Genomic DNA, 27,561 nt, shown 5'->3' on the forward strand with positions numbered 1-27,561 from the left:
AAGTCAGTGCTGCCTCTTCAGCCCTAGAAATCACAGAATCCTAGAACACCCTAGGCTGGAAGGGACCACCAAGGATCATCCAGTCCAACCCCTGCCCTGCCCAGACACCCCAACAATCCCATCCTGTGCATCCCTGGCAGCGCTGTCCAAACGCTCCTGGAGCTCTGGCAGCCTCAGGGCTGGGACCATTCCCTGGGGAGCCTGGGCAGTGCCCAAGCCTCCTCCCTGACCTCTCCTGCATCCCCCAAACCCAAGGGTAATTACTACATAGCAGAGTTTAATCAGACCAGGCTCCTCGTCCTGGAAAATGTCTTATCCAGCATCACCATCTTGTTCTCTGGGACAACACATCAAACAACAAACAAAATCTTCTCTTTTTTTTAGCTTTATTTTTTTTCCCTGTGAAAATGCAGGTCAAAAACGTTAACTTCAAGAAATCACAGTTTTATAAAGTGTCATTCATTCCATACAAGCTCCTTGTTCCAGCACCTTCCCATCCCAAAGAGATCCTCAGCTCCACCTCGCCTCACCAACAGTGATTTTTCCAGACTTCCGGAAGGAGCTGCACGACAAGAGCCATCTGTGTTTATCACTCCTACTTGTCCTCCCCACCCTGAGCTGGGGTTCTGTCCTAAACACTCGTTATGAAACCTGACAGTTCCAGCCAAATTTGAACAAGGATAATGCAAATCTTTCCCGACTCTCTGCTGTCAGTATTGCCTTCATCTAGAAGCCAGGTTGTTTGTGCCTGTCACAGCAAAGTGACAAGCCAAGGGAAGAGGAAACTGTCCTGGCAGCAGCAGAGAGCCAGGGAGAGCTCAGGCTGGCTGGCAGCACAGCCTGGAGATTGTCCCAGAGGAGAACCCCAGCTCAGGGACTGGGAAGGCACCAGTGGTTTGTGGGGCTGCTGAGGTGTCTGTCCCCAGGCAGGGACTGTGACAGCACATCCCACGCTGGGAGCAGTGACACGGCCAAGCTTTGTGGGCTGGGAACCTGCAGCCTCACTTGGGCACTTGTGGTGGCAGCAAAACAGGACTGAAGGCTTTGGACAAAACAAAGAGGGTGAATCCTGGTTAATGCTGCTATGAGGGTACTGGGGAACACAGACATCTCCATTGGCCTGGGGAATCTCCATGGGCCTGGGAACACAGACATCCCCATGGACTAAGGGAACACAGACATCTTCATGGGCCTGGGAACACAGACATCTCCATGGGCCCTGCAAGGACATCCCAGGTCCAGGAGAGTTCCCTGCCCTTGCGCAGGTGGCCTGAGTTCAGGTTAATGCTGCAGATGCAGAGCCCAGGAGTCCTGCAGATAGTCCTGCTGCTCCCTCCCTGCTGCTCCAGGGCTCAATCCCAATGCCAAGGCATGGAACTAGATACCAGGACATGGGAGCATCCCCCAGGCAACAGAGGCACAAGGTGCAGCCTTTGGGATGGAACCCATGATGCCTTGGGATTGACACATCACCAGACACTCACAGAAACAACCAACAGTTTTCCTCCTGTCCCCTTAGAGGAAGCTTAGGAAAGGAGCCAGGCATGCACTGAACCTGTGCTGGGAGCTCCTGGGAGCCCTGGAAGAGGCACTTTGATCCCTCCTGCTCCAGAGCTTAAATTCTTAGTAGTTTATGGCAACTGAAAAGAGAAATCGAGCAATCCTCCCCCTTTCCCCACTCCCTCCTGGAAGACGTGCATAATGTGTTAATTATTTACTAAAAAGACTCTGAATGTGGCATACTAGATATAATTAGGTGCCTATTTTGGACAATGTATTAAGTGCTTTAGAACAAAAAGTGCTATAAAAACTATATCCAAAGTGGTGACAGGTTTCATTTTTCTTCATGAGTTCCACTTTTTATTACATCACAACTTGAGTCTTCTGATCAGGGATGTCTGGTGGAGCAAAACCAGCTCATGTTCCGGGAGACCAAAGGCAAAGAGCATCCATTGTTTAAGGAGTGCTGCTCCTCAAAAAGGGAGGCTCAGAGTTCAGCTTTCCCCAGCTATTTTCTAAGTGAACTTCCCTTGGGAAGACTGCCAGCACTGCTGCCCCACTGTGTCTCCCAGACCAGCATGGATCTGGCAGAGCCCACCTTGGCTTTTGGGAGCTGCTTCTCTGCCCAGGCTGGATGCAGAGCCCCTGCTCAGATGCAGCCTCAGAGCTCTGGGAGAGCCACAGCCACAGGGAGGGACTGTGATTTCCAGGTGTGCCAGGCCTGGGAGCAGCCCTGAGCAAGCACACGCGGAGCTCACACCTCCCTTGGGATCTGTTCTGCGATGGAGAAGGGCGAACGACACCCGCCCACCTGAACTTGACCTGTGAGGTTTCAGTATGTTCCAAACATTCACAAATCAGTAAAAAAAACAGTTTAAAGCTTAAGGCATTCCAGGCCCAGCTGCCTATCCCACTCAGTGAACCTAGTCTGAAGTGAGGGGAGGAGTGGGAAGCCTTGTGAGGCCAGGCTGAGCTCACAGAACTGGGGCACTGGGCTGTACTGGGAGCTGGGAGGGAGATTTTTATAAACTCAGCAATAAAATTCAGCCCTGTCACAGCTGAAAGAGCTAATGTCCCTTATTCCTCCAAGGATGGGACAGTGCACCTGAAGTCCCACATCAGAGGTGGGCACAGGATGGAGAAACAACCCCTCCACCCTCCCACCATGGAATTCTGTACCGTTCTCCTGCCCTGCCTGCAGGACACCAGAGAGAGCACCAGCTCCTCTGAGACCTGCAGGTGGGAGCTGCAAGCAAAGCTCTTTCTGGGAACAAAGTTCTTTTCTGATTCAAGAAGGAAGCAACTACGGGGAAGGGTGGGAGGTGAAAACAAGAGCCAGCCAGTGACTGCTGTGGATTCTCCCCATGCAAAAGGCTTGAGGTGGAGATGATGCTCCCCAGAGCCTACAGAAATGGTTTTTTCTCCAGCTGGAAAGAAGTCAGCCAGCTCCCCTCGGCACAACCAACCCCAGCCACACTGAGGGCACCCAACGTCCTCCTCTGGGCAAGCCCAGCAATGACCGACCTCACCTTGGAGCAAGAGTTCTCACCCGATGGCCCTGCTCTCCTGAAAAGCACGACCTCCTTCCTCTGAAAAGCGAGGAATTTCCACCTACCATTCTCAAGCTCTAACACACCCAAAACAAGTAATTCCCACTGTCCTGGGGAACGTCTAAGCTCAGGACATGTCTTGGAATTGGATCAGAACAGCCAACAGAAGTGAGGCCCGAGTGAGGGCAGTGAGCTGTGATCCTGCTGCAGCACAAACACCAGCACTGCATTTGGTGCTCCATGGCAGGGGAGGTCAGAAGCTTTTGCAATTCCTTCTTTGCACAAGGTGCAAACCTCCAAAGCAGGCAGGGCTCAGGGCCTGTTCTCCAGCTGGCCGTGCTTGACGCGCCAAGCCCAGCTGACGCTGCAGTCGGGGGCCAGGGTGCACTGCAGCTCGATGCCAGAGTCGGGCACCTCCATGTTGTAGTGCACAGGCTGCCCCTCCTTGGTCACCAGGCTGAAGGCAGGCACGGGGATCTGGGGAGCAGAACACACAGAGCTCAGTGGCACGTCCAGTCTCCTCCAGAACATCACACCCCTCCATCACACCCAGCTTCCCAAGACAAGAACACCTCCCAGGGAGGGGCTCGTGCTTGGCAGGAACATCCTGAACTCCTCTCATATGGAAACACCTCAGAACTGGACTGGGCAGCACCCACTCTGCTGCCAAAGTGCTTCCCCGAGCTCTAGGCCATGGCTGGGGGGTCCTGAGCTGCCCATGTTTGGGCACCTGAGCTCCTCTCCAGGTATTTTGTTTTGTGATGTCCACAAGAACAGAGTCTAGAGAGAACTAGCACCACTGGAACATTTTCTGGGCTGGTGCAACATCTTTTAGAGATGATCCTATTTTACACTGAGATCTTTTAGATCCCATTTTACACAGATGAGTCACAGTCCCACAGATACTGCAGAGTTTCTTTCAGGAACAGCCAAACACAGCTCATTTCCCTGAGCTGATGCTACTGCTCATGATGGAAAAGCTATATAGTGATTCTTCAAATGAGAGGGGAAAGAGATTATAATTGAGGAGAAGGATTTTTTAAGCTACAGCACAGAATATCTGTATTCTAAGATATAGATCCCTGTGCTCACTCTGACAGTTGGCACTGGCTTACAATTCAGGTTTTGTACTAGGTTTAGACTGGATATTAGGGAAAATTTTTTCACTGCAAGAGTGGAAAAGCATTGGAACAGGCTGCCCAGGGCAGTGGTGGAATCACCATCCCTGAAAAGGTTCAGAAAATGAGTAGATGTGGCGCTTGGAAATATGGTTTAGTAGGCCTGGTGGGATTTGGTCAAAAGTTGGACTTGATGATCTTGGAGGTCTTTTCCAACCTTAATGAGTCTGTGATTCAGAAGACATCCTCTGGTACCACACTCACAACAGCAGCACTGAGGTCCTGCTTCTAAAGGTGTCCTAAAGACCCCTGAACCAGTCCTGGGTCTCTCTGGCATTCAGGGGTTATGAGGCTGCAGCAAGGAAGAAAACATTCCTCAAATGACACACTGTACTCCAGTCTGTGTCTCACCTGGCTGCTTATCCCCGTGGCAATGTCTCCCACCTTCGTCCTGTGGAAATCCCTGATGTGCAAATTTTCTCCACTTAGCAACTGGATCTGGATTTTCACTCCTGGAATGCACAAGAGGTTCTTTAACTTCTGCTGAGCCACAAGGACCTCACAGTCCACAGCAAAACTGACTGACAAGGCACACACATGGGGAAAGACTAATTTTTGTCATTAAGGATTTAATTTATGTAGGTCTTTTGCTGAGCATGGAGCTTGCTGTAGACAGGAATGACTCACAGAGCAGAGCTGCATTTAGCAAGAAAGCAGCTGAAGTGATGTATTAATTTGCACAATACGCCCTCAAAATTCTGGGTAGATGTTTGTGGTTATAAAACATTCCTTGCACATGGAAGCTGCATGAAGCAGGGCACACAGGCTCTGTGTGTTCAGAAACTTCTCTGGATTTTACTGTACAGATCCATCTGTGACTGGGGCAGACTGGGTCTCCTTTAGGGGAGGTCTGTGCTGGCAGAGCAACTGAAGGACAAAAGGAGTTCTATATCCAGCCCATCCAGATAGTGAGAAAGTGACTGCTGGCCACGTCTCCCTGCTATGGGAATGCAGACCCACCGTTGAAGTAGCTGGGGGTGTCCGTGTGCCGGCTGCGGCTCAGCAGGTTGTTCCAGCTGCAGCTCTGCCCGTCTGCCTGGCTGTTCCAGGAATGGATCCCAGAGCTCATGGTGTCCCTCAAGCTGTGAGAAGCCTTCATGGAGTTCTGCAGGAATAAGCAGAACAAGTTTGTCTAAGGTTCCGAAAGAAAATGAGCTGGCAGGAGATGAGTGTTAAAATAAGGTCAGGAGGAAAAAGGTGGAAATCCACAGGGATTTAAGGCTGGGCCTTAGTCAACATCTATGTGCCATCTGGAAAAGGGAATGGATAGCAATGCAACAGCGTGCAGACATGATCAGATATCCTCAATAGTTAAATTAATAATGAGCTGAAAAGTTGGGTGAGAAAAGAGGGGTTGTACTAACTGGCAGGAGAATTAAGCATCAGTTAAAAAATTTGTCACTTACTGACATTAGAAACACACAGGAAAAACAATTAACTGTACAAAACCAACCACAGATCCTGTGCTGCTGCACTGTTGGGAAGGGTCTGTATTGTCCCAGTCAATCTGACACCAGCACAGAGGTCTGAACCAGTCAAAAGCCAAGTTAAAGGTATGGTGTAGGTGTTAGTGGGAAAAACCAAGCAGAGTCAGATCCCACACTGCACACTGTGTGTGTCAACAGCTGAGCTGTGCAGAACTCCCTCAGTCCTCCTCAAAAAGCACTGGAAGACTGAGACGAGAGACAAAAATAGGACACAAAACTGCTCCCAGTCAGAACTGACTCCTGCAGATGTCAGGATGCACAAACTGGGGACTCAATGTCTTTGAAAACTGTGATTGAAGGCCTTTTGCCCTTCCTTGGTCCAACAAGGACTATTCAGTGTACTTCACTGGTCTTCCCTACCTTAGGAACACCAGAGAGAGCACACCAATCGATTTGAAATTGGTAAATAACTAGGACTATGTGTTCATTACTATCCATGGGTTAAAATAAGTTCACGGAGAATAGATCCATAGGTTGGGAATGAATATCCAATATTTGGGTCTCTGTTTTCCTGTCCTACTCTCCTGGTCTTTCCCTAAACCTCCCACTGGTGGCCATGGCCAGGAAGAAGACCCTGCACAGCTGCTTGGTGCAGCTCCTACTTCCATCATTGCTTCCCCAGCTCCCTTCTCCTGCACAGACAGGGTTGAGGCTGCTGAGATTTTCTGTATCCACACACTTGAAGCTTCTGGTGAGGATACAGCACAGGAGACCCTGGAGGAAAGGATCCATGCTGGACAGGGAACCAAAGCACAGCTACAACCCTCAACACCCCACTGGGCATAAGCAAAGTTTTCTTCTCAAGGTGCTCCTCAGCAAACTGGGTGTCAGAAAGCAGCAGCAAAGGTGAGAAATTCCAGATTTTCATTGATCACAGCTTCCAGTTTCACCGAGGGGGCCAGCCAGCCACCCCCACCCATCCCCACTCACCTTCTCACTGGCATCTGACACAAAGGGGCTGTCAATGCTGAGGCATGAAAGCATTTGCTCTTGTTCTTCCAGAGAGTAAGGCTGGGAAAGGCTGTTCAGAAACAGTTCTGCAGCAAAAGGAAGAGAAGGGAGACATTTCCAGTGTTTCAGGGAGACATTTCCAGTGTTTCCCTCCATGCCTCCCTGCTCTAATCAGAGTCTGCAATTTATACCCAAAGCTTCTTCAGCAATATTTAATGAACATTCATATTGGTGCCAGCAAAGCCCAACACACAACTTTGCCATGCAGAGGCCACAGCCAGCACTGTGACACAGGGAAACTGAGCCAAGAACAGATGGATTGTGCAACAATATACAAAACAGCACCCTAAATTTACCAGTTCTTGCCCATTATGTCTCCTGCAAGATGTCACTTTAGATCCATCCACATTATCAGGGAAAGGTCAAACTCATGTACTCAGCTCTCACAAGTATCTGGAGGTTTGTACTCCCTTATCTGGATACAAGTACTTACAAATACTGCAAATATTCCTGATAATATCCAGATATCCCATATATAACTAGCTCTTACAATGCTGCTGACACCCAAAGCCGTTTGAGAAAGAAGCTGCCCATCAGCAACCTCTAATATTCCTCAGTTTTCTGACACATTTACAATTCAAACCACTCTCTTCCTAATTTCTTTCAATTCATTCAAAAAGACTAGAAAACATGGGAAAAAAGTGGAATGTAGAGTTATTCTGGGGCAATGGAACTGGACAAATCACTGATTTTCACACTGAATTCACTGCTGGTTTTCAAACTCTGGATTGCTGTTGTAACCAAATTCCTTGGCTGATGGCTGTAGGTTTTCCAATGCCCAGAACTAAACAGTTTCAGGCTGACTTAAACTGCACTGCTTTGCTTGACATCTGCCATTCCTTTATTTTTATCCTGGCTTGCCTCAATTAAAAAAAAAAAAAAAAAAAAAGTTTGAACCTAAAATTGCAGATGAAGTTGGAATTCTGACACTGTTTACACAGTGCAAACAACCACAAGAGACAGGCTGTTTTCTAAGATGTTCCTGCACCTCTCTCAGAAGGTTCCCCCCTGTTCAGGAGGAAGGAAATTCTGTTCACTCCCTTTGTGGTACATTTAACTGGTTAAGAACTATTAGTTTGGGTAGTTTGAAGGAAGGTTGAGCAATTTGTGTAACGAGAAAGGAACTATGAGCAAAAAGACATCCAAGCTGAAAACCCAAAAATAACTGTCAACAAGCCAAGAGAAAGCAGCTGTACTTTTATCCTGCTGTCAAGAAAAAAGGCTGAATTCCTCCCCAAGCCCAGTGCTCACCAATTTCCAGCTGCTGAAGTTCTTGCTCTGAAATGGTTGTGGCTCTTTCCCCGTGGCTGCAGCTCTTCAGGGGCAGAGGAGTCGAGGAGAGAGGTGGGGGATCACAGGTCTCAGGTAACTCCTTGCCCTCATTCCAGTGGGGTCCCTCAACCTCCTCTGTTTGCTGCAGAGATGGAGGTGGTAGGACTGGGCTGGCACAGGAAACTTTGACTGACAGTTTGGGGTCAGAACCAGTCTCAGAAACTGGGCTCACTGTGGGGGACAGGGATGTCTGTGCACTGTTTTCTTTGTTCAAAGATAAATGTCTGGGCTCTCTGTATTCACCTTTCCAGGGGCTTCTCACACCTCCCACTAGCAAAAAAAAAAAAAAAAAAAAGGATACAAACATAATCAAATAAAGCAACAAAATAGGTAAAAGTTTTCCTTTGCTGTAGGAATTTTTAAAGTGTATTTGGTGTAAAATGCCCAGCTTCTTCAAAAGATAAAACCAGACCACCTCCACAAATTCTCGCTGTATTACAGAACCACTCAGCAGGATTAGCTTGAAATAAATTAGTGATGTGTCAGGGGCAAGACTGAACCACAAGTATGAGTTACAGCTAAGGATGCAATAAACCTCTGACTGAAGTTGTGCTGCACACCAGGCTCTCCAGGTGCAGCTGATGCTTCAGGAGCCCAGGCAGAGCACCTGAACAAACCCACAGAGAGCTCACCTCCTTCAGCAGAGAAGGAAGAAGAGCATGAGACAGCACACAGGAAATTATAATTTATTTGGGTGACAAACACTCGGCTGCAGGCAGAAGCCATCAACCCAAAATGTGCATCAATGCTGTGAAAATGATATTCTGGACAATAAAACAGACTGGCCCTTCCAAAAGGAACAGCACCAGCAACTCTCCCGTGGGAATATGAAAGTTCAGCTACATCAGTTACATCAGGACATTTCTACCTTCCTCAAGTGCCACACTGGTCTTAGTTTTGAGTTCTGATGCAGATGCCCTCTGCAGAGGCTCCTTCTCCAGCCCCAGCTTAATAATCTCAGCAGTGAGAGGGTTGCAGGAAGGTGGAATTTCCCTCAGAGGAGGCGGCTCTTTAGCGATCTGTGTAACAAACAGGAAGTGAAAGAGGTTAGACCAGAGAGGCTTAATTTGATTTCAGGAAGGTTCTTCCCACCCCAACACCATTTCCAACTGAAATGAAAGCATTAAGTGAGACCTGAACAGTAATTTTATTACAGCTGAATGGCTCAAAAGTCACACCCAAGTCATGAGCAGGGTATGGAAGAGCAGCCCAAGCAGAGCAAGCACAGGGAATGCTCAGCTCCCAAAGCAAGGCTGCTAATCTGTCAGATGCCCAGCTGGCTCCTAGCCATCCACCCCGAGGTGAGTGCTCCCTGGCCAGCAATAACAAGCTGTGGCAGCTCACCTGCACAGAGGCTGGGTCACTCACCTTCAGGCAGAGAGGGTGGTTGTAGTACTGGGTCCAGGGGTGGCAGCCGTTGAGCATGTGCAGCATCATACAGCAGCTGCTCCACACGTCCACCTTGGAGTCACAGCGCTTCCCCATCACCACCTCCGGGGCCATGTGGGTCTCTGTGCCAGGCACGTAGTTCCCTAGAACCATCCAGGAGAAAACTCACTGCGTGCAGGCAAGAGAGCTGCTCCAGTGCCACTGGTAGGAGGCCTAAGGTAGAATCCCTCTCTTTTCAGCTGAAGTGAGAGACATGTCAGCTTCATAGGATGGAGTGGTTTAGGTAGGAAGTGACCTTGAAGTTATCCAGTGCCACCCCCTGCCATAGGCAGGGACACCTTCCACTGTCCCAGGCTGCTCCAAGTCCTGTCCAGCCTGGCCTTGGGCACTGCCAGGGATCCAGAGGAAGCCACAGCTGCTCTGAGCAACCTGTGCCAAGGCCTCCTCACCCTCAACAAGGAACAATTTATCCCAATATCCCATCCATCCCTGCCCTCTGGCAGCAGGGAGACATTCCTCCTTGCCCTGTTCTTACAGGCCATTGTCCCAAGTCCCTCTCCAGCTCTCTTGGAACCCCTTTAGGCATTGGAAGGAGCTCTGAGGTCTCCTCTGAGCCTTCTCTTCCTCCAGGCTGAAGAATCTGAGCTCTCTCAGCTTTTCTCCATAGTGGAAGGGCTCCACCTTAACCCAAAAAGCAGCATTGTGTGTTCCCAGAAGCTGTTCCCTCTCAGACCCATCCCTTATACACAGAATAGGGATTAAACTTCCCTTTCAAGCAAGTCTGGGAGGCAAAACATGAGCTTGACTTTACAAAACATACCCTTCTCTTTCAACAGCTGCATGAATAAGCATGGTTAAGTTTAATTGTCAAAAAAAAAAAAGGAATTTTCTTTAGTGGAGGTGAGGACTCTTCCCCACTATTTAGTGAGGTTACACAACAAGTCCGAGTAGGATTTTAAAGTTTCAGTGTGGTTTCTTGCAGGGACAAAACACTGAATGCAGCATGCTGACATAATCTTACAAAAACCCTGCTAGCCTGGGAGATAAGGACCATCACCTCCCAAATTTCAGGTCATTTTGGCTGTCAGTGGGATGCCTCACAGTAATACCAATAAATGAGACACCCTGAGCAGCTGCTTGCAAATCAGCCACATGTAAATGTTCATGAGAGAGAATGAGTCAGAAGAGCAATTCCTCAGAAGAGCAGCAGCAAAGCCTCACCTGTGACCAAGCACTTTCCCAGCCCGTCTGGGTGCAGGTGAGCGGAGTGGCCAAAGTCACACAGGAGGGCCCTGCTCCCATCGTCCGACAGCAGCACGTTCTCCGCTGCCAACGAGAAGGGTTCCATTAGTCTCCTCTGGATTAGGAGATGGCAAAAACAGTCAAAAGCACACAGAACTACAGGTTTTTTAAGCCCAAAGGATTTATTTCTCCTGTCACTGGCTTAAGCAAGCACAGAGCTGTAATTATCTCTTATAAACTACCAACTACCAGCCCTGGAGATTCTTGTAGCCCAGTGGTGGGCCAGCCTGGGCAAACAGCTTGGGAGACCCATGGGGTGACAAGAAGAGGTGACAAATATGAAATTCCCATCACTCTAGAACCAAGGGAAGCTCTAATTTCAAACATGGATCTGAAAATCTAGTAAGTAGATCCCATAACTTTAGTAAGTAATCCCATAATTTAACCTCCAAGCAGTTTGCCTCTTCAAAGAAAAGGGAAGAACAAGGTACTTCAAACACTTTCCTACCTTTGACATCTCCATGGAGAATGTTTTGAGCATGAAGATACTCCAGACCCTCTAACACCTGGCCCAGGTAGCTGAGGGCTCTGTCCTCTGGCAGGCAGCCACTCTGTTTAATGAGCTGTCCTAATGAGCCACCTAGGAAGGAATCCAGGGAGTTCATGTTATCTTATCTTTAAATTCTCCCCAGCATCATTAGCATTCCTGGTTGTTTCCATTGAAGAAATGAGATTTTTCCAGGTCTGACAGCACATATCTTCCACACATGGCTGTGTTCTTTTTGTTTATTCCCAGAGTTTTTGCTGCCCAAAAAAAACCAGGCCTTGTTCATATGGTTTTTTTGCTTAGTGTCAGTTTAACAGCATTGCTTTGGAGCTCTGTAATCAGAACGGACATTTCTAGGTGTTAATGACCACCAGCTCGCTCTTCACAGCCTGTTTTCCATGGTTGTGGCCAGAAAAGGAGCACCAGGCAATGGAATCATCAAGGTTTGCTTAGACAGCCAGGGCAATGTGCCCCACTGGTGTCCTGCAAACCAGCAGAAAGCACAAACCAGCCCCAACTGTGTCTTACTGTGAAAAAGAGACACCTTGAACTGGAGTGAGGCAGGACTGGAAATTATTCCTCTCGCAGCAAGCCCACTGCAGGGATGACACACACACATCTCAACCCACTCGGGAATTCACACCAGGAATATTCTGGATGCACTGAGGAGCTAACAGATTCATACTGGGGCAGGAGGAAGAGGAGGTCAATGTGCACTGCACAGCACCAGTGGTGCTTCCACGGTGCTGTCCCCTGCTCACCCTCCATCAGCTTCATGAAGATGGTGACCCAGGGACCCTCCTTGACGGCGCCGTACAGGGGCACCACGCTGGGGCTCGTCACGGCCGCGCACGTCGTCAGCTCCTCGGCACGGAAGTGTTCCACCTGCACCTACGGGAACAGGGAGGCACTGAGCAAATCCTGGGATGGATCCTCACACAGCTGTCCCTCTCTGGTGGCTGTGTGACAGCAGAGATGGGTTAATTTGGCTTGATGGTCTTGGAGGTCTTTTCCAAACTTAATTCTGTGACCTTCCCGAATAGAACTCGGGGAGTGCAACAAGAAATAGGAACACTCAGGATGATAAACCCTCAATGTCTAAGGGAAGTGAAAGTTCACCACAAGAGATGCCAGCTTGCAATAACTCCAGATTACAGCTGAGGACAGGTACCCTTCAGGAGCAAGGCAATTTCTGTCTCAGTAAAAAGATAATTTTGACAACTGAACATTCTGCTTTTATGAAAGAGAGGGAAAAAACCCCTGGGGATGGTGCAAAACTTGGCAAAAATTCAACTCCCCCAAAACAGGAGGGAATACAAAATATGTCCACAAGCAGTGATCTGCATGATCACCTTGTTAGGTGGCGCTCATCCTGCAAATGGTTAAAGTTAAACTTTATTCGCTAAGTTCAGCCAAAATAAATAAAACAAGAATTTGCTGAAGTCCAGAAGGAAAACATGAGTCATGAAGATTCTGGTGGGAAAAAGATGCATCATGTTTCTTCTCTGTCAGCAATCCAGCTATAGCTGGTTTTCTTTCATCTCAAGAATTTGGAGAGCAGGTGCTTCCAGCACCAAGTCTGGTGAAAGGTGATGTAGTGCCCTCCTGTCACAGGGAGGCAGCAGGAACTGGAGACAGTTACTCATGGAAAATTAAATAGAGCATAGAGAAGTGTCCAATTTGCATGTTAGAACTCTCTGCTTTCAGAGTATGATCTAAGAAGATGCATTTCTGATATAAAGAAGCATCATTTATCCTTCAGTAATTAGGGGGGAAAATGACATTTTGAAAGACTTCAGCTTCTCCTACTTTCATGTTTCCCTTTTCAGCACAACCATCTTCCTTCCTGAAAATTCACCCCACAAGGAACAGCTATTTCTCCCAAGACTGTGGATTTGCCAAATGGATAATACATTTAAATAGCTACACACTGACAGGAAACAGGCTGGTTGTGTCACCACAAGATTTCACACCTGAACTGTGAGGATGCAGAACAGGAATTAATTTTCTACATGCTTGAGAGATGTTTGTTTGTATAGCTAATAACTGAATGGTTATGAAATGGTTAAATAAATACACACACTGGCTTGTCTTGCCTCTTACATCTTTCCACAGGGAGCACAGCAAGCTGGGCCCAGTGTAAAAAATGAACATTTTAAACTGAAAAATGAAAGTTATGGTTGTTTTTGCACATAATATTTCTGTACTCAAGGCAAACACTTCCCACATGAAGTTTTCTAGTGAAGTAATGTGAGAAACATCAGTTCACAGGGGTGATGAAACTATTCAAGTGTAAGTTCAAATAAAATAGTTTACATTTTCCTCATCTCCTTGCATTATCCCTCTGTCTGCATCCCTGAGGCCCCCACAGCAGCCCACAAATCAATGCCCTGATCCAAGTTATATTCCACACACCCTACACCATGTGACAATGGCATATCCTGGAGTACAATAGAGTGCCAGCTCTTGGAAAAACACACATCCTTTGCTGCATCTGGAACAGCATCGCCTCAGAACAATGTGCCAGCATTGCAGCTGACACTGAGGAGATGAAAGCTCTGTTTTCAGAGCCTACTGACTGCCTTGGGTTTTTCCTACTTTATTCCTTTTCCAACAGGGAAATAAATACCTGCCATGTAACCACTTACACCAGACATGGTTTGAGATAAGAATAGTCAGATAACAGACAACCCACGCAGCTGTTGCTCCTCTGCAGTCACTCACAATCATTCAGAAATCGCTACTCTTGCCTCAGCACCCAGGATCATTTTCAGCACACTTTAAAGCCAAATGAACTTATTTCTGGCTGCTGAGCTTGGCCCCTGTGCACATTCAGGTCCTCCATCTGCTTCTCTGTCTGCCACCCCCCTGAAGTTTTTCCTTGGACACAACAGCAGCACTTCACTGTGACTGTACAACAAGGTCCTAAAGAGAACATGGAAGAGATTTCTCTCCATGTGCTGCCCTGTGTCCTTCTCTCATGCAGAATTACCTTCTTGGCAGCACACTGAAATCCTGTCTGCTTGTCCTCTATCTTGTACACTTCCCCAAAAGAGCCAATGCCCAAGGAACCATGGCACTTGGTCCAGTGAACCTCTTCTCGGTACTCATAATCCACTGGCTTCAGCTTCTGGAAGTCCAAACAGAAAACAAGATGAAGCAAGGAAAGAGACACTTAAATTTTGAGCTGCACAGAGATCAACATTCTCAGAAGCAGCACAAGGACAGATACTACAGCACCTCTCTAGAAATCTCAGTACAAGATTACTCCTGCCACAGGCTTGGGATGAAACCATACAGGATCATCCTACTTGATTTCTGTGGGCTCTGCTGGATCTGAGTGCACCCCACTGTTGTAAAGAAAGGCCACCAGGATTTGGATGGCTTTGGAACTCTGTGTTCCTCCCTTCTCATGCAGGACATAACTATAAAGCTGAATCCTACAACTAACCCAGATTCCCATGACTAAATGCAGACACTGTGTGAAAGCTTTTCTGCAGTCAGTAGATGGAGACTGTGCCTTAGGTGTCAGTGGAAACACGTTCAGGCAGATAAGGGACACCTTGAACTCCACAGACCAGACTGACAGAGTCACACTGACCCCAGGGAAGTCCTCCAGGAAGACTTTAAGGTGTTGAGAGAGAACTGAATTCAAAAGAAGTGAATCATGTCCCTAGGATTCAAATGCATTTCTGTGCCCAGGCCCCTGGGACACTGCAAGGGACACTGCAGGAGCTGCTGGTTCCAGCAGAGGCACAGACTGGCCTCCTACACCTCCCCTTCTACCCAGCCCTGGTTTCTGTCACTCTCCAGCTCATCCAGAGCCAATAAATATTGCAGCCTGGCTGAACGGACTGGGCTCTTGCCCAGCAAACAGAGGACATGGTTGAAGACTGACTAAGCACAGAACCACTGCTCAGAGACAGGCTGCATGTCTGGTGACTGAGCACAGCATGGAGCAGCAGCCTGAGACAGCAGAGCTTTAATTCCTGCAGAAAACAACTCTGCATCGTTATCTGGCAGTTTCAACCAGATCCAGAACCATTCAGAAATCACAGTTTTAGAAGCAAGCACATGGATGCAGATTATCCCTCTCCCAAAGCCCAGGAGAAACTCTGCCTCCCACACCCCAGCGTGTGGCTCAGATCACCTCGTTCAGCAGCACGCCTTCATTTTCACTTGCTTCATGGAATTGTTCCTTCAGCTCCAGCCCACCTCCTCTCCACGTCTTGGCCAGGCTGGCTAAATTTTGTGGTTCACCAAAACTCACACTCCCCTTCAAGGCATCTACCAAATATTCTTCCACAGAAAGCTTGTCTGAACTGGTTTGCACAGACTGGTTGATGCATTTGGTGAAATTATATTCTAAGTTCAGGCCAGATAAGTGACTGTCTTGATAGTTGAGGTCACCATGGAAGTATGTGTCCAGAGCATTCTGCTTCATGGCATGGAGAGGATTGTCCATGTGTGGGAAATGGGGGGGAAGGATGTTGTAGGGAAAAGGATGGAGAGTCTCAGGCTGGGGAACAGTGTCCCTCTGTCTCCAAACATGATTAAGGCACTGAATAGGGCTGATCAGCTTGTGCAGTTCAGTTTTGTACTGGCTCCTTGGGGAATGGAGTTTGCCCATGGACAAGGGGGCATGGGTAGGCTTCTCAAAAGACAGTGGATCATAGCCCAAGTCCTTGTTAAATTCAGGAACCCAAAAACTGTTTCTGTAAAGAGTACTTTGGTGGGATTCATCCTCCTAGAAAACAAAACAAACAGCTGAGCAGGAACCTCAGTACAGACACCAAAACTCACCCAAGAGCTATTAGGAGTTTGCAGGGACAGTACAAAAGGAAGGCTGAAGATTCTCACCTGTACAGGAATTGGAGTGCAGCTCTCCTGTTCTGGAGTTCTTGGACTTCTCCTGCCAGCAGCCACAGGTTGTCCTTTCAGCTTGGATCTTTTCTTGTGCCTTTTCTTCTTGGCTCTGCCCCGGTGCCTCCCTCTCCAGGTGGGTGCCATCCTGCCCTCCGTGGCATGGGCCACATTGTTGGGGATGTGATCGAGACTGTCCGAGCGACTGCTGGAAAGCAGAACACAGCAGGGCTCTGAGATGGGACAGTGCAAGCACAGCTCACATGGCACCTCCAACCCACAGAAAGAAAAGTAGCAACTCTGCTAACTCAACAGAGAACTGAAACACAACTTCTTGCCTTCTAGTAGGGGTAAGTTCAAGGTCCAGGCTCTGGCATTGTAAAAAAGAAATGGTGGGGTGTGGGGAAGCAAAACATTAAAGTGACCCAGGGCTTACAAATTCTGGAAGAACAAGACTGGAATGTACAGTCACAGAATGGTTTGGGTTGGAAGGGACCTTAAAGCCAGTGCCACCCCTGCCATGGGCAGGGACACCTTCCACTGTCCCAGGTGGTTCCAAGCCCCACCCAACCTGGCCTTGGACACTTCCAGGGATCCAGAGGCAGCCACAGCTGCTCTGGGCTCCTTGTGCCAGGGCCTCACCGCCCTCACAGGGAACAATTCCTTCCCAATATCCCACCTAACCCTGCCCTCTGGCACGAGGAAGCCATTCCTCTTGTCCTGTCACTCCAGCTCCTTTGTCCAAGTCCCTCTCCAGCTTTCTTTTATGTCCCTTTTTTGAACATAGCAAAGAAGAGGTGAAAGCACTACATGTCTTCAGGCTGCTCTGAGACAGTTTGTGGTTGATTTCTAGTGAACACAGAGATGATGGATAAATGCAGTCTATTTTAAAAGTTATTAAAATTAATACATGTTTTTATAATAACAATGCCTGCTCTAATTTGAAGGAAAAGAGCTTTGCACAGAGAAGAGGGATGACTAAGAGCACTCAAATAAAACAGCTTCAAAAAGCCAAAATGTGTTGGCTTGTGAAGCCAAATACTACCACATGATTTCTAAGAATGCCTACAGATATATACAACACTCCAGCTGGGGTTTGCACAAAGAGATGAACTCTCAAGAGGGATATTTGCCTGCAGTTACTCAGGGTCAGAAAGAGATGGTCTCCTTTCAACTCAAACCATTCTGTGATTCTATGATTCAATACCAATCACAGCAGTTAGATTTTTTAAATTAAGCTCTAAGAGAAAACAAGATTTTTGATCTTCAAATGAAGCAATTGTTCCATTGACTTGGAACAGTTCTGATACATTTCTCTGCCTTTCCTGATCAGTGATGCAGGGCACAGCCACTCTCTTCATCTTTTCCTGGTGTTTTAGTGCTAAAAGATGCCATAAGTAGAGTTCTGGCTGATGGCATCAGCACAGTGCCTTGAGCCTGAATACACAGCTGGTGTGCATCCCATAAAACTCCAGATCCCACATAAAACCCCTCAGAAATGGGTCACTTTGCACTTCTTCAGATGGTCCATGGGACCACATCATAAAGCCACTGGGCAGTGTGAAACCTCACACCCCACAAGGTGTCTGAAGCCATCAGGAAACAAGCAGCACCTAATTCTGTACCCCAGTCACCCCTTTCAGGGTGCTGGGGCTGCCTGACAGGGCTCCAGTGTGTAAGAAAGCTCCAGTATGTGCCCCAACAGGAAGGTATTTTTCATGAAGAACAAGCAGCTCACTCCTAGGTGACTCCAGAAAAGCAATTCCCAGGTCTCCACTTGTCCATCACAAGTGTCACTGTCCCTTTTACCACTTCCAGCTTCTCTGTGTTCACAGCTTCTGCTGTTGATGCTGTCATTAAGCAAAGGTTCTCTCATCCCCCTTTATCCTTCCAAGAAATTAAGCTGTTCCCTTTTCTGAGGACTCCTTCTAGCAGCAGCCCAGGTTTCACACAGCTTTTCAGCAGATGGTGTAACAGTTTCAAAAGCATCAACACAGTTCAGTTAAAAAAGACTGAAAATTTCTCCTTGGATCCTTCTACTTTAAGCCTATGAACCTTAAAAAAAACCCAGTAGTTTCAAAACAAATTTGACCATCCAGAAACAGCCAGAAGGCTACAACGGCAGTAAATCTGCAGGCATTGCCAATAAGGTAAAAGTGTCTCAAGTGGTTTGTGCCTAAACTTGTATTTTTTCCTGATAGGAAGATGTTTTGGGAAAGACACATTCTTATCAGGCCTCAGACTGAAGAGCTAATTCCAACAGGAGTGCTTTTGGAAAAATATTTTAAGTGCAGAGAGCCAGGGTGATTTGGAACAAGGATAAATCAGAAAAAAAGCAGTGAAGAGGGGTGTTTGTATTAAGAGGTCTCTCACCTGTAACGTTTACTGTGGGCAATAAAGGATCTCTCTGATAATGTGGGGCTGAACTCCTGACTGTTTTCACCTGTGTGAAAAAAAACCAGGATCATCACTTGTTTTAAACCAGGCAAAGTCTCTCGTAGTAACTAACTGGACTTAAACAGCTCTACCACTGTGCTAAATGAGTGATCCAGACAACCACTGCACAGTCATGTCACACCACCCACACTACATTCTTCCTCCCCCACAATTAAGAGGCTTCCCAGCGATCTCCTGATCCCCCAGCTCTTTCCCAGATAACAGCTTTACTTTGGTTTCCTCCTCTTTATCCCCTCTTTAAAAAACCTTTCAGAAGTCAGCTAAGAACAGGTGCCCCACAGGACACAGATTTGGTCAAGGTGCATGGGCCTCATGCTGGTCTGTTATTTATGCTTTATTCAGTGGATGCTGCCACATTATTAAGAGATTTCATGAGCTTCCTAAATAGAGTCTGGGATGTGTCATCAGCTCCACCCCACTTGGGATTACAAATAGATGTGGCCTCAGCTCTCCAGGAGCGCCGAGGGAGTGAAATCTCATCCCTCTTTACACATTCCACTTTCTCAATGAAGCGCAGCCCGCCCTGCTACTCACATTCTGCTTGGGCAATAATAGAAATTGATGCACAGCCTCCTTCTGTTTCTTCTTTTGCTGTTCCTCTGGTGATTACATCATTCAGGATTTTCCACTGACTGTGAAAGATGACCTTCTTTGAATCTTCTACTTTGCAAACACTGCTCTGCTTTTCACTCACTGTCTCCTTCAGCCCCTCGGCAGCTGTGAGCTCCTTTTTGTGCTTGATGGTTGGATCAGGAGCTCCTTGGCATGCAATTCCCATCACGGCCATTTCCAGTTTCAGGGAGACACTGAGCAAGAACAGAAAAACAAAACAATTGTCAAAATCCTTCACAGACAGAAGCAGCTTCAAGTTCATGAGAAACAGGAGGCTCCTGAATGTATCAGATTAATAAATAATTCAAATCAATGACCATGATTTGAGCTGGAGAAGAACCCTGGAGTACCAGTCCTCCATTTCTGACTTGGACCACTGAAGATCTGAATATTCAACATTCTCATGACTGAAAACATGCAACCACACAGGTTTTGGAGAAATTTAATTCTTGGTATATTAATCCCTTAACTTAAATTTAAACAGTGAAACCAAGGAGAAGAAGGAACTCCCATATGACTAAACAGGAAGAATATTCATCCCCAAAAAAAGGGAAAAAGGGAAGACATGAAAGTTCTCCTAGAGTGCACCTGGGAGGAATGACACTGTGCTCTCACACCACATGAATGGCCATAAATCCAGCTAATTCCTTTTTTCCCTGTGCTCAGTCATCCTCAAAGCCATTCCTCATTCTCCCTCAATACAGCCAGGTTCGACAGCCAACCTGCCCATCCACAGATCCTCCCTCACTCCCCTCCTTCCTCTACATCACCAACAACTTCTGCAATCCTTGCTCAAGCCCATCAGAAGTGGAGCTCTTAGAGTGCAGGATCCATGGAAGTTGGTGTGGGATAGAGGACAGTGATGGTGCTGGAACAGACCCCTTTGCCTGAGGAGGGGATCAGCACAGACTGTGAGCTGACCAGGAACACAAATGGAGCTCCAAACAAGCCCCAGCACAGGGGAAGGTGGAAGAGAGCTGGGGATGGAAAGGTAGAAGCATAAACCAGCATGGAAGCAAAGCATTGAGGGGCAGGATGGGGATACCCAGGGGTGAAAATCTGCAACGTGGAGAGTGAGGAGCTCCGTACAGCATGAGCCCCTGGGGAATACAGCTTTGGTGTAGCCCCTGATCCCCTCACCTTGGTTTCTGGAGAATTTAAAGCAGTTGTTTCCTTACAAACCAGAATGCGCTCTGTTGCCACTTAAGTGCAGAGACCCTTCCTTGTGCCAGCCCTCCCACAGCACAAGTGTAAAACCCTAAAATGAACATTTCCACCCTTAAACAACCCATGGAAGTTCAGAAACATTGGGCAATGTATACAGGTGTTAAGTAGCACAAACCCAGGATAGGACAAGGGGGGACATTTTAACAGAGGCCAGGAAAACAGAAATCAGCACCATTACATGAGCACACCTTGAGGCTCATCAGCTTCAATCTACACAAATCTTTCTTTTTTTTTTTTTTTTTTTTTTTTTCCCTTTTCCTTTTCTTTTCCTTTTTTCTTTCCTTTTTTCCCCACCTTGAGCAGCTGCCTGGGGCAACAGGACATTTACTCCAACAGGCTCCTGGCAACAGAGATGAATCAGGAAAATGACAAAATGAGTGGGTGCTCCATGCCTGAAGGACCACCAAGGAAAAGGGGAGGCATTTGGGAGCCAAGTGCATGAACCTTGGTGCTGTGAGTCACCTAACAACCTGGCAGGTATACAAGGAAAGTCAACAATGACCACATTCAGCAGCCAAACAGAGAACAGCTGCTGTGCAAAAGAAGTGCTGATGACAGTATCCCACTCATTACTGCCGTCCCGCTCCCTCTCCTCTACAGAAATTATGTCAATTCTCAGTGCTGTAAAATAATCCCTTGGAGCAGCAGGAGCAGAGCCTGCCAGATGACTAACCCAGCCACCAGTGACCAAACTGACAAGTTCAAGGTTATTTTTATCCTCACTCTCTCCTGACTTGCATTAACTCTGTCTCTCCTTGCCCTCCCCTCACATTCAAGGTCCTTCAGGGCAAACCAATCCCCATCACAAAAAAATACATAATTCTACAAGTACCTCCTTGGCTGAGTCAAAGGAGAACAGAGAGAGGGGAGAAACAAAACTGCAAGTCCTTGTCACCCTCTAAAATGGCAAAGAATAACAAGGAAACACAACTGAGACTAAAGTCAACAAAGCTCTACCTCACTTGCAGACTCAAAGAGACCGAGGCAGCAATTGTGAGCAACGGCCTCGACCCGGGCAGAGCTCAGGCAGTTTAATGTGTGACTCAGGTCTGTGGGGCTGTGCAGGACCAGAATCTGCATGCCCAGCCTGATTTAACTGTTGCTGCACAATTTTCAGTCCTTGGAAAAGTCAAATGCCAAGTATTTTTATGGTGTGTACAGCAAAGCATGGTAGGCAGAAGCTGTGATTAAAAATAAGCAATCAGAACTTTTAAATAGTTTTTGAAGTGTAACTTCTGCCTGGAGAAAAGAAGGCTCAGGGGAGACTTTTATTGCCCTCTACAGCTCCCTGACAGGAGGTTGAAGCCAATTGAGGGTTGGGCTATGCTCCCAGAAAACACCAGGAAATGGCCTCAAGTTGTGTCAGGAGAGGTTCAAGATGGATATTGGGAAAATTTCTTCACTGAAAGGGTTGTCAGGCATTGGAATGCCAGGGCACTGGTGGAGTCCCCATCCCTGGAGGTGTTCAAAAACCAAGCAGACACGGCAGTTCATATTATGGCTTAGTGGGCACGGTTGGATTTGGTTGAAGGCTGGACTGAAAGACCTTGGAGGTCTTTTCCAACCTCAGTGACTCTGTGATTCAGAACTGAACAGGCCTGACTCATCTCTGTGCACGTGGAAGGGGGCGAAGAGAGGTGCAAAGAGCTCCTGAGTCCCACGAATTCAGACACAGGCACTCAGTCTCTGCCCAGACCCACCCCACAGCCCTTCTCGGGGAGCTCCAGATAAAAGGGAGCCTGGGCAGCAGCAAATGGGTACCTGAGGATCCACAGGAAGCCCACTAAGAGCAGGATTTACCCACGTGAGACACTCTGGAGCTGCGGTTCCCCTGCCTGTTTATGAGCTCCAGGATGAGCACAGCTTCCTGTACAGACGCAGGGCACAGTCAAACAGCACCAGGAGCTTCATGTTCCTGCACTGCAGGGTGCCTGTGTCCTACCCAGGACTGCTTCTCCTCTCCCTCAGCCAGCTCACTTAGATACAGCTGTAATTCTTGCTTTCCATACTCTGGACTTTCTTCCTTCTGTGGACATGTGATGGGCTCGTTATTTTCAAGGCAGAAAGGGGAAGTCAGGTAATGATGCAGGAGATAAGAGTGGATCCTGCACTCCTAACCCACAATGGGCTTTTGATAGCAGCTTAAAGCCTGTTTGCTCCTTATCTTCACTAAGAGTTTACTCACCTTGGGTTAGCTAATGTTAGTTCCCACTGCTGTAAAACAGAAAGTGTGTTTTTACAGAATGAAAGCCAAACAGTCTCAGTTGTGCTGTGAAGGCACCGCTCTGATGGCAGCTCCTCCCTCAGCTAACGTGTGGGAGAAACTAAAATACCGGATAAGGTCACCTGAGACTCGAAGGGAGTCAGAACTAATGAGATACTCAAACATTATTAATGTAAGAGATAACCACGTGCTTACTGCTCCTTTAAAACCTCCTCCCTCCTTCTCTAAACAAGTTCCTCTTCAGCTCTTCCATCTCAGCTGGAAGATGTTTGGAGCAGGGACCTTAAAAAAGCATTTCTGTGTGTCATGAAGTCGTGAGAGAAACTCAGAGCTGGACAAGAGCCATGCAAACACCTTTCCAGCACTGCATCACTCCACAGCACACCACAATATGGGGTCCTGCCTGGTGTGCCTGGTTCCAATCCCCATGGACAATGGCTTTTGGGAGAACATCAGTTAATGCTTTGTGGATCAGCCCATACATTTGGTCAAAAAAGACTTGGGAAAGAGCTTTAAAATATATGTAAGACTTCCTAAGTCAACTTCACAGAATGGAGATCTCATCTGAGTGTACCCATTCAGCAGCAGTTTCACACTGACATTTAGTTTGAAAGGAAAGAAGAAGATTAAAAATTATGTTGTCTCAGTGAGGTTTCCCACTTCCTTATGGAGAGGAGTTCTGTGCACAGAGCGCTAACTCAGGTTACCTTTGCAGCTGCTGCTGGTTTGATCGAACACAAGGGGCATTTTTAGCCATGCTGCTTTACTGACCACCACAACAAAGCAACAGCTGGGAAGAGCCAGGAATTTCTGCATCACTAGAGCAGGGAATGTCAAATGAGAAGAACACCACACACCTTTTGGGGACCTTGCAATCCTAACAGCTGTCAGTGAGTATGGCAGAAAGTGCCAAGTCTGCAGCCAAAAGAACCCACACACGTTATTACCTGCAAAATCCTTGTGCAAATCCACCAAACCTTGTCAAGGAGCAGGTTCTTCCAAAGGAAAAAAAAAATTATACTTGTTACATGAATGGATCACATTAAAAATCTGGTTTGGGGCCAAAGGTATGTATGCATAGATATAAATTTTAGATATATACTTTAGATATCTAAAAATAACTAACTAACTAAATATATATAAAGGATTCAAGGCCAGGTTGGACAGGGCTTGGAGCAACCTGGGATAGTGGAAGGTGTCCCTGTCCATGGCAGGGGGTGAAACTGGATGAACTGTAAGGTCCCTTCCAACCCAAACCATTCCATAATTATTTGTACAAGCCCTTCAGAGCCCGGGCACCACTGCCCTCCATCCCTGGCTCCTCTCTGCCTGGATGCCACCCATGAGCTCCCCTGCCTGCACACGTTTCAGATGGAACTGAAATTCAGACAGTTCCGGTTTTGGCCGAGGCAGTTTAAGGCCTGTTACTGTAGCCCAGGCCTGGGTGGAGATTTAAACTGCTCAGAGCTGTCAGCAGGACAAGTTTCAGTTTGTGTCAGAAGGGACTTAAACCAGTTTAGCACTCAGCAGCCCCCCGAACTCAAAACACACTTAATGCTGCTTTAAGTGAACATGTCTACGGGGAAAAAAATAAAGAGAGACTTTCTTGTGTATCTAAGAGCTCCAACGTGAAAATAAATAGAATGCCTGACTGATTAAAATCCTGGTGAGTCAGAGCAGCAGTTGCTATTCCAGGGAGCTCTCAGCCTTCACCTCCCCTTCGATAACCACTGTGACCCATCTGGCCATTCCAGGGACTCCTGCACAATCCCCTCTGGTCCCTCTCATGTGGATCCACAGATTCACCTGAGAAGCACCAGAGAAAGCTAAAAACCTTCTCCACACAGCACCACAACCTCCCTGTTTGAAGCACTGCACTATCAGCCCTATGTAGGAGCACGTCACATTACTAACGATAGCCAGTGTGTAAACATGTTCTTTAAAGTGGTTTGATAGTAAATACTCCCAAATTCTGTTTCAGCCACTGGTGTTGCTTACTGTAAACATCAGGATAATGAGCCTCAGTTGTTGTTTTTTTAGTTGCCAGACATTAAGATATTGCAATAGTTTGGTTACAAAATCTGCAGGGAAATATTTGACTGGGCTTAATTATCAGCAGATTTCTAAAAGCACCCAAACACACCTTTATCCTCATTTCCTCGAGGACAGCCCGAGCACAGCTCGCCCCTGAACAGTTCTTTTCATGTTGCTGAACAGATATGAACACCACCACTTGCCCAGAGTTTACCAACACTGCCACAAGCCCATTCACTGGAAGAATGGCTAGTTTTTCCTAACCCCTTTGTAAACAAGGAGAACAGAAATAATCAGAACAAACTTCAGCCTGATAAGGATTTGCTTCCCAGCTGTTCTCACACAGCTCTCAGGCCACTTAACAACATCATGGCTTTGACAACCCACTCCTGAAGTCATTTCCTAAACTATAACAAAATGATACACTAAAGCACCTAAAGAGACAACTTCCACCAGCCACCACAGGCACACCGGAAAATCAATTCTGCACAAGCAGCTGGAGCCAGGCTGTCACCAGTTGTTACTTTACACTGCTTTGCAGCTTTACATTTCAATCATATTTATAAAATCCATGTAAATCTATGGGGAAGCACTAAGGCTGGGATGCCTTACTGGCAAAACCAACCCAAAAGTTCAGTTAAATTTAGTATAGATAGAAGCAGTTCTACATGATCTTAATTTATGATTGGTCCTGCCAGTTCAGTTGTGACTATAGAATCAAAATATGAACGGATAGGGATGATTTCTAATTGTCCAGGCTGAGCAGACTCTCATGAGACAAACTCCCACAGTAACTGTGGAACAGAACTGCCTTTAGCCAAGACATGGTCCATTTTCTTCAGGGCCCTGATGTCACTAAACCATGATCAGCAAAGCCCACTCTCCACAGATGCAATTCCCACGTGTCTGTCCCTCCTCCTGGTCCCTCCATGCATCCTCATCTCCCTCTCCCAGCATCTCCAGACCCCTTCCTAGCTCAGGGCTCTTTTACTCCCAGCCAGCTGCTCATCTCAGAGCCTGGAAATCTTTCTGTCCTCCAGGCCTCGATCCCTCTTTCTCCACCAACACATTTGACATTTGCCAGCAAAGTTCAAAAGTCATAGAAGGAAAGCTGATTTATGGTCACTTTGCATCCATCCTCTTGGCATTTATAATAATAATTCAGCACCTCATCACTGCTACAACAGCTCAGCTCTACCCTCTCCCATTTAACACGAAAGAAGACTCAGGACAGACTCATTAACTTCAAGTTCATTAACTCCAGTGGTGTTGGATCAGGTCCCACAAACCCTTTAGGTTTTCAGTTATGTTTGTTATGCTCCTTCACAGCACTCTACAAGAATCAGTCTCTTAATACAGTTAAAATTTAATAGTTAATAGCAAGTGACTCATTCCCAAGGAACCCGGTGGCTGTGCCAATAACAGATTTCAACTGAGGTAAAATGCAATAAAGCAGCTCACTACAGACACACTCAATTCAACTATTCTTATCACTAATGTCACAGCACAGAAGCGTGAATTATTACTCATAAAAGCATTTAGAAAGCCAGTCGAGAAAGAAATTCAGACTTTGTTTATAGGTGCTGGTTTCAGACTGCTGTGTCGTACATGTGCAGAGCACTCAACACATGTTTCTAATGTAACCAGTTAAAGCTGACAGGAAGCATCTGAGATCAACCACAGCAGCAACTTATTAATCAGCAAAGAAACATATTAACCTTTTGCCAAAAAAAAAAAAAAAAAAAAAAAAAAAAGAGAAAAGAGGCGTTTAGTTGTGTCAAAGAGACGCTCGCAGTGAAAAGGACCGGATGGTTCAGGTGAATTAAGGTCTGGCTCGGTTGTGTTGTGATGAGCTGAGCTCATCCCTGCCTCCTTCTCCCCTCTCCAGGGCCAGGGATCAGCGAAGTCCCTGCACCGGGAGCCCGGGGAACCGAGGGGCACCAGGAGATCAGAAAGCCGGGTTGCCCAGGGCACCGGGAGCCGCAGACGCGAGACAGGGGCAGCCGTGACACCCACGCTCCGAACACCCACACACGGCGCTGCGAAGGGAGCGCCTGCGGCGGGGCCCGGAGAGCCCATCACCGCTCGGGTCCCCCGGCTGGGCCGGGGCTCCTCACACGCTGCTCCCGCCGGCAGCCGCGGAAGCTCCGCCAGGCCCTACCGGGCAGATGCACCCCGCGGCTCCCAGACCGAACGCCGCACCCCGGGCCCAGATCCCGTCTCCGCGGCGGTGGCCGGTACCGCACCTACCGCTCCGGTACGGCTCGGCTCGGCTCGGCTCAGCCCGGTCCGATTCTGCTCAGCTCGCCCGGCACAGCCCGGCGCGGCCCCTCAGGCCTCTTCGCTAGCTCCCGCTCACTGACAGGCGGCACCCAGCCACGGCCCCGCCCCCTGTCTCCGCACAGCCAATCATCGCCCCGTCTCGCCGAACGACCCCACCCCTCTTCCCACCTCGCCCAATCACCGCGCGGCCTTTGCCCCTCCTCCGCCCCCCGGCGCGGCCCCGGCCGGCTGGGCTTCCCAGAAGTGGGCGGGGCTTTCTGCCAAGTAGGCCCCGCCCCACAGGTTCTCCAGGCACCGCCGCGCTGCGCATGCGCGTTCGGCCACGGGGGGCGGGGCTGGGAGCGGCCGCCGGTCCCCTCACGATCGTCCGCCATGTTGGCCGTGGCTCTGGCCGCTGCCGGGCTCCGCCGTGTCCCCCGGTTCCTTCGGGCAGGGGGCGACAGGCGTGTTGAGGCCACCTCGGAGCCCCCTCGGAAGTACCTCGATGCCGCAGTAGCGCGTTTTCCCTGTCAGCAGCCGTTCCAGAGACTCGCCCAATACATTGCTCTTGCCTCCGGAAGCTGAGACATTTTACTGATTTTTTTTTTTCCTTGTCTAAGACTCCGTCGCCCTTTCCTGGTGAAAT

General features: G+C 48.0%; 1 protein-coding gene across 4 annotated transcripts; it reads right to left on the reverse strand.

Annotated features, from left to right (window-relative positions):
• Nucleotides 1–378: 378 nt before the first annotated feature.
• Nucleotides 379–26,992, reverse strand: MAP3K14 (mitogen-activated protein kinase kinase kinase 14). 4 transcript variants are annotated; one of them, XM_054000385.1, is made up of 16 exons: nt 26,904–26,992; nt 19,091–19,362; nt 18,473–18,542; nt 16,097–16,304; nt 15,387–15,983; nt 14,229–14,366; nt 11,998–12,127; nt 11,198–11,329; nt 10,669–10,773; nt 9,427–9,590; nt 8,927–9,077; nt 7,978–8,328; nt 6,646–6,752; nt 5,189–5,333; nt 4,580–4,680; nt 379–3,527 (listed from the first exon to the last, which is right to left on the reverse strand). In XM_054000385.1, exons 2-16 carry the CDS (start codon nt 19,341–19,343, stop codon nt 3,363–3,365), a joined length of 2,817 nt encoding a protein of 938 aa, XP_053856360.1. In that variant the 5' UTR covers nt 19,344–19,362; nt 26,904–26,992; the 3' UTR covers nt 379–3,362. The 4 variants fall into 4 exon arrangements, with proteins under 4 accessions (XP_053856360.1, XP_053856359.1, XP_053856361.1 ...); XM_054000384.1 differs by having other exon boundaries at nt 16,097–16,307; XM_054000387.1 differs by lacking the exon at nt 379–3,527 and adding an exon at nt 4,437–4,520 and having other exon boundaries at nt 4,613–4,680; nt 16,097–16,307.
• Nucleotides 26,993–27,561: the final 569 nt, after the last annotated feature.

Source organism: Vidua macroura, chromosome 27 (assembly GCF_024509145.1).
Source record: "Vidua macroura isolate BioBank_ID:100142 chromosome 27, ASM2450914v1, whole genome shotgun sequence".
Classification (NCBI taxonomy): Eukaryota; Metazoa; Chordata; class Aves; order Passeriformes; family Viduidae; genus Vidua; species Vidua macroura.